Source organism: Chiroxiphia lanceolata, chromosome 27 (assembly GCF_009829145.1).
Source record: "Chiroxiphia lanceolata isolate bChiLan1 chromosome 27, bChiLan1.pri, whole genome shotgun sequence".
In the NCBI taxonomy this organism is placed as follows: domain Eukaryota; kingdom Metazoa; phylum Chordata; class Aves; order Passeriformes; family Pipridae; genus Chiroxiphia; species Chiroxiphia lanceolata.
In genome coordinates, this window is record NC_045663.1 from 2,433,290 (window position 1) to 2,440,057 (window position 6,768).

Genomic DNA, 6,768 nt, shown 5'->3' on the forward strand with positions numbered 1-6,768 from the left:
CCGGTGGTCTCTCGCCCCCCCCTCCCCGTGCCGGTGCCCCCGGCGAGGCGGGGGCTGGGGGTGGGCGCGGGGGGGGCCGGGGGGCTCCGGTCCGCGCAGCGCGGCGGCGACACAAAGCGGCTCCGGCGGCGGCGGCGGCGGCGGTGGGGGGGTCCCGGTGGGTGCCGGGGGGGTCCCGGGGCGGTGCCGGGGGGGTCCCCGCTGCCGCTCCCCCCGCCATGGCCAAGTGGCTCCGGGAGTACCTGGGCCGGGGGGCCCGGCGCTCCCCCCCCCGCCCGCCACAGCCCGACTACAGCGGTACCGGTACCGGGGGTCCCCCCGGAGCCCCCCCCGCCCTCCGCGGCCCCGCAGCCTCCCCCCGGCACCGCCTGGTGCGGGTGGGGGGCGCGGGGCCGGGGGGCGGCCCCCGCAGGATGGAGCAGGTAGGACCGGGGGGCACCGGGGGGGCACCGGGGGGGCACCGGGGGGAAGCGGCGGCACCGGAGAGGGAGGTGAAAGGATCGGGGGGCAGTGGGACAGCGGGGGGGGGGGGGCTGGGGAGCGGAAAGGGGGGCACCGGGAGCACCGGGAGCACCGGGAGCAGGAGAGGGGGAACCGGGGGGGGACAGGAGAGGTGGGATTGGGGCACAAGGAGAGAGCGGGGGGCTGGGGAGAGGGCATGGGGGGCAGCGGGGGGCACGGAGGGGATGGGGGTGAGATGGGGAAGGGGGGCCGGGGAGAAGGAGCGAGGGAGAAGGAGCGGGGATGGAGAAGCGGGGGGAGCCACGGGGTCGGGGGGAAGGGGGTGAGGGGGGCAATGGGGCACCCAGAGGGGATTTGGGGGCACTGGGAGAGCGAACTGGGGGAGCCTGGGGGGGCTGGCGGAGTCCCTGGGAGAGGGGGAAGGGGAGAGGGGTCGGGGGACAAAGGGAGCAGGTGGGAGGGAGCGGGGAAGGGGCTGCGGGCACCCAGCGCGGGGCTCGGGGGGGGCCGCGGGGTCCCGGGAGGGCACCCAGGGCACGGGCACCTGCCGGGGGGGGGTCCAGGGAGGTCCCATCCCACCCGGGGCACCCACCGGGCCACCCCCCCACCCCCCCAGGGCCCTGGTGAGAGCGAGTACTCGGAGCCCTTCGAGGGGGAGCAGGACCCCGCGCCCGACGGCGGCTGCGAGGACGAGCCCCCAGGTGGGTGACACCCCCGGCACCCCCAACAACCCCCCCGGGGGGGGTCCCGGGGTGGCTCCCACCGCCCCGTCCCCCCGTCCCCAGGGTGCCCGCGGCAGGGCGAGGGCCGGCGGGGGAGGCCCCGGCGGGGACCGCAACTCTACGACACCCCCTCCGAGGAGTGGGAGGCGGCCGGGGAGGGTCCGGGGGGGCCCCCGGCCCGGGAGAGCCGCCTGCCCCGCGACGACGAGCGCCCGGCGGACGAGTACGACCAGCCCTGGGAGTGGAAGAAGGATCACATCTCCCGGGCGTTCGCAGGTGACGGCGGCCCGGGGGGGCTGGGTGACACCTCGGGGGGCTGGGTGACACCTTGGGAGGGCTGGGTGACACCCCGGGGTCCCCATGGGTACCACCCTGGGGTCCTACATCTCCCATGGGTACCACTCCTGGCTCTCAGTATCCCCCCAGCTCCCATGGGTACCACTCCAGGGTCCCTCAGCTCCTTTGGGTACCACCCTGGGGTCCCACAGCCCCCCTGGGTACCACCCTGGGGTCCCACAGCTCCCTTGGGTACCACTCCTGGCTGTCAGTATCCCCCCAGCTCCCGTGGGTACCACTCCAGGGTCCCTCAGTTCCTTTGGGTACCACCCTGGGGTCCTACAGCTCCCATGGGTACCACTTCTGGCTCTCAGTATCCCCCCAGCTCCCATGGGTACCACCCCAAGGACCCTCAGCTCCTGTGGGTACCACCCTGGGGTCCTACATCTCCCATGGGTACCACTCCTGGCTCTCAGTATCCCCCCAGCTCCCATGGGTACCACCCCAAGGACCCTCAGCTCCTGTGGGTACCACCCTGGGGTCCTACATCTCCCATGGGTACCACTCCTGGCTCTCAGTATCCCCCTAGCTCCCGTGGGTACCACCCTGGGGTCCCCCAGCTCCAATGGGTACCACCCTGGGGTCCTACATCTCCCGTGGTTGCCACTCCTGGCTCTCAGTATCCCCCCAGCTCCCATGGGTACCACTCTGGGGTCCCCCAGCTCCCATGGGTACCACCCCAAGGACCCTCAGCTCCTGTGGGTACCACCCTGGGGTCCTACATCTCCCGTGGGTGCCACCCCTGGCTCTCAGTATCCCCCCAGCCCCCATGGGTACCACCCCAAGGTCCTCCAGCCCCACATCCCCCAGTGCCCACGGGGATGACTCTGCAGCCCCACAGCTCCCATGGGTGCCTCTCCTGCCCCCCACCATCCTCCAGCACCCCTGGGTACCACCCCAGGGTCCCCCAGCTCCCGTGGGTACCATCCCTGTCCTCCAGCATCCTCCAGTGCCCATGGGGACCACCCCAGAATCCCCCAACCCTTCATCCCAGAGGTGCCATGGGTGCCACTCCTGCCCCCCAGCATCCTCCAGTGCCCACGAGGACCACCCCAGGGTTCCCCCACTCCCACGGGTGCCAATCCTGCCCCTCCAGCATCCTCCAGTGCCCACGGGGACCACCCCAGAATCCCCCAACCCTTTATCCCAGAGATGCCATGGGTGCCACCCCAGGGTCCCCCTGCTCCCATGGGTGCCACTCCTTCCCCCCAGCATCTTCCAGTGCCCACGGGGACCACCCCAGGGTTCCCCCACTCCCATCAGTGCCACACCTACCCCCCAGCATCCTCCAGTGCCCATGGGGACCACCCCAGAATCCCCCAACCCTTCATCCCAGAGGTGCCATGGGTGCCACCCCAGGGTCCCCCTGCTCCCATGGGTGCCACTCCTTCCCCCCAGCATCTTCCAGTGCCCACGGGGACCACCCCAGGGTTCCCCCACTCCCATGAGTGCCTCTCCTGCCCCCCCCACATCCTCCAGCAGCACCCCATGGTCCCCCAGCCCCACATCCCTCAGTGCCCATGGGTGTCACCAACACCCCGTGACCCCCCGATCGCTCCCAGCCCCGGTGCCCACGGGTGGCAATGGGACCCCAGGGAGGGGCAGAGCCCCGGTGGGGACACCCCTGGGCCGTCCCTCGGTGGTGTGGCACCAAGAGGTGCCCCCTCCCCAGCAGCAGGCAGGGGTGGGGTGACCCCCCCTTTGCCCTGCAGTGCAGTTTGAGAGCCCTGAGCGCTCGCCCAGCCTGTCCCGGCAGCTGCCACGGCCCCCCCGGGCCCCCCCGGGCACCAGGCCGGGCTGCCCCCCCAGCCCCCGGCACGTGGACACCTCGCTGCCCCTGGAGAAGCAGGCGTGAGTCTGGGGGGGCCCTGCCCAGGGGGTGGCATTGGCACCCTGGTGGCACTGCATGGGGTGCAGGAGGCTCTGGGGGGCGGAGGGTCCCCCATGGGTGGGTGGTTATGGGGTGGAGGGTGTCCCATGGCATGGAGAGTGGGTGCCCCATGGTATGGGTGGGTACCCCATGGCATGGAGGGTGCCCCGTGACGGGAGTGGGTCCTCATGGTGTTGGGGGTCCTTTTGGTGGGGTTGGGTGCCCCATGGCAGGGTTGGGTGCCCATGCCATGGTTTGGTGTCCCATGACACGGTTGGCTTCATGATGTGGGAGGTGCCCCATGGTATGGTTGGGTGGCCAATACCATGGTTGAGTGGCTAATGCCACAGCTGGGTGTCCAATGCCATGTTTGGGTGGCCAATGCCATGTCTGGGTGCCCATGCCATGTCTGGGTGGCCCACACCACGGCTGGGTGGCCAATACCATGGTTGGGTGGCCAATGCCATCGCTAGGTACCCATGCCATGGCTGGGTGGCCAATGCCACAGCTGGGTGGCCAATGGCACGGCTGGGTGGCCCGTGCCATGGTTGGGTGGCCCATGCCATGGTTGGATGTTCATGCCATGTCTGGGTGGTCCATGCCATGGTTGGGTGCCCATACCATGTCTGGGTGGTCCACATGATGTCTGGGTGATCCATGCCACGGCTGGGTGGCCAATGCCATGTCTGGGTGCCCCTGCCATGACTGGGTGGCCCACACAATGTCTGAGTGGTCCATGCCATGGCTGGGTGCCCATGCCATGTCTGGGTGGCCAATGCCATGTCTGGGTGCCCCTGCCATGGTTGTGTGTCCAATGGCAATGCCATGGTTGCCTCCATGGCATGGGAGGTGCCCCATGGCACAGACAGGTCCCCGGGGGGTTGCCCTCCGTTAGTGACAGATCCAAGCGGTGGGGACGATCCCCCACAGCACAGAGGGTGCCCCTGGTGACCCCTGGTGACCCCTGGTGCCCCATGGTGATGCCCAGCCCCACGCAGGTGGTACCACGGCCCCATCGGGCGGGCGGGCGCCGAGACGCTGCTGGCGCTGTGCCGCGAGGGCAGCTTCCTGGTGCGGGACTGCGAGACCAGCCCCGACGACTACTCGCTGTCCCTGCGGTGAGCCGGGGGCTGGGGGGGCACGGGGACAGCCCTGGGGGGGCACGGGGACAGCCCCGGGGGGTGCCCGGGCAGGGGGCAGGGCCAGGAGCAGGGTGATCCCCCAGTGTCCCTCACTGTGGCCCTGTCCTGGCACAGCTCCACATGTGGGGCCAGGCGGGATGGGCCCAGGACCCCTCGCCTGGGGTGGGGGCCCCACGGAGGTGCCACCCCCTGCCCCTGCTCTGGGTGGTGTCCTCATCTCTGCCCCCATCCCCACCCCTGTCCACATCCCCATCCTTGTCCCCATCCCTGTCCCGATCTCCATCCCCATCTCTTGCTCTGGTTGGTGTCCCCCATCCCTCTTCCCATCCCTATCCCCATCTCTGTCCCCATCCCTATCCCTATCTCTGTCCCCATCCCTATCCTTGTCCACATCCCTGTCCCAAATCTCCATCCCAGTCCTCATCCCCATTCCCATCCCTTACTCTGGATGGTGTCCCCCAGTCCCCATCCCTATCCTTGTCCCCATCTTCTCCACATCCCTGTCCCAGTCTCCATTCCTGTCTCAATCCCCATCCCTGTTCCCATCCCCATCTTTGTCCACATCCCTCTCCCAATCCCTTTGTCCCAGTCCCCGTCTCCCAATCCCCATGCCTTTCCCCATCCCCATCTTTGTCCCCATTCCTGTTCCAATCCCCATCTTTGTCCCAGTCCCCATCCCAATCTCCATCCCTGCCCCAATCCCAGTCCCCATCCCTATTCCCATCCCTTGCTCTGACTGGTGTTCCCCCATCCCTAATCCCATCCCCACCTTTGTCCCCATCCCTATCCCTGCCCCAGTCCCCATCCCCATTCCCATCCCCATCCCTATCCCTGCCCCAATCCCAGTCCCCATCCCCATTCCCTTCCCTTGCCCTGGCTGGTGTCCCCCCATCCACATCCCCATCCCAGTCCCCATCCCCATCCCTATCCCTGCCCCAATCCCAGTCCCCATCCCCATTCCCATCTTTGTCCCAATCCCTCTCCCAATCCCTTTCTTTGTCCCACCATCTGTCCCAGTCCCCATCCCCATCCCTACCCCTGTCCCCATCCCCATCTTCGTCCCCATCCCTATTCCAATCCCCATCTTTGTCCCAGTCCCTGTCCCAATCTCCATCCATGTCTCAATCCCCATCCCTGTCCCCATTCCCATTCCCATTCCCATTCCCATTCCCATTCCCATTCCCATTCCCATTCCTTGCTCTGGCTGGTGTCCCCCATCCCCAACTTTGTCCCCATCCCCATCCCCATCCCCTTCCCTCTCCCTGCCCCAGTCCCAGTCCCCATCCCCATTCCCATCTTTGTCCCAATCCCTCTCCCAATCCCTTTCTTTGTCCCACTATCTGTCCCCGTCCCCATCCCAACTTCCATCCCCATCCCCATCTTCATCCTCGTCCCTGTCCCAATCCCCATCCCCACCCCTATCCCTGCCCCAATCCCAGTCCCCATCCCCACTCCCATCCCTTGCCCTGGCCGGTGTCCCCCCATCCCCACCTTTGTCCCCATCCCATCCCCATTCCCAATCCCCCCCTCATTCCCTGTATCCCGGATCCCAGGAGCAGCCACGGCTTCGTGCACGTGAAGCTCACGAGGACGCGGGAGCAGCACTTCACCCTGGGCCGCGCCGGCGCCGCCTTCCCGTCGGTGCCCGCGGCCGTGCGGCACTACACGGCCCGGGCACTGCCCGTGCGGGGGGCACGGCACATGGCCCTGCTGTACCCCGTGGCCGTGCAGCCCCCGTGACCCCCCGGGACAGCCCCGGTACCCCAATAAAGCCCCGGCACCCCAGGAAAGCCCCGTGGGTGTGGCACAGGGACGGGCACGCTCTGCTCGCTCTCGGGGCAGGGAGGGCGACGGGGTGGCACTGCCGAGGGTGGCACTGCCGAGGGTGGCACTGCCTGGGGGGCAGTCCCCACTGAGTGTGGGGGCTCCTGACCTTGGCACTGCCACCGGTGTTCCCACCCTTGTCAAAGGGCGGGAGGGAGGGTGAGGGGGCGGCACTGCCAGTGGTGTCCCAGCCTGGGCACAGCGTGTGGGGTTGTGATGTCGGCGTTGCTGCCAGTGTCCCACCCTTGTCACAGGGTGGGAGAAAGGGTGAGGGGGTGGCACTGCCAGCAGTGTCCCAGCCTGGGCATGGTGTGTGATGGGTTGTAATCTCAGCACTGCCACTGGTGTCCCCTCCTGATGCCACCACTTGGGCTCCTGATCTTGGCAGTGCCACCAGTGTCCCACTCTGGGC

At 68.6% G+C, this 6,768-nt stretch overlaps 1 protein-coding gene across 1 annotated transcript; it reads left to right on the forward strand.

The window, feature by feature from the left end:
• Window positions 1-218: 218 nt before the first annotated feature.
• SHD (Src homology 2 domain containing transforming protein D) lies at window positions 219-6,317 on the forward strand. Its single transcript, XM_032711678.1, has 6 exons — window positions 219-377; window positions 1,079-1,163; window positions 1,248-1,460; window positions 3,233-3,371; window positions 4,389-4,508; window positions 6,086-6,317. The coding sequence occupies exons 1-6, from the start codon at window positions 219-221 to the stop codon at window positions 6,270-6,272; spliced, it is 903 nt and encodes a 300-aa protein (XP_032567569.1). The 3' UTR covers window positions 6,273-6,317.
• Window positions 6,318-6,768: the final 451 nt, after the last annotated feature.

Bases quoted from the DNA above. Each gene is read 5' to 3' on its own strand.
- SHD (XM_032711678.1), top strand. From the start codon at position 219: ATGGCCAAGTGGCTCCGGGAGTACCTGGGCCGGGGGGCCCGGCGCTCC. The intron at 1,461-3,232 runs GTGACGGCGGCC...TTTGCCCTGCAG, and splicing joins CATCTCCCGGGCGTTCGCAG to TGCAGTTTGAGAGCCCTGAG. The intron at 4,509-6,085 runs GTGAGCCGGGGG...CCCGGATCCCAG, and splicing joins GACTACTCGCTGTCCCTGCG to GAGCAGCCACGGCTTCGTGC.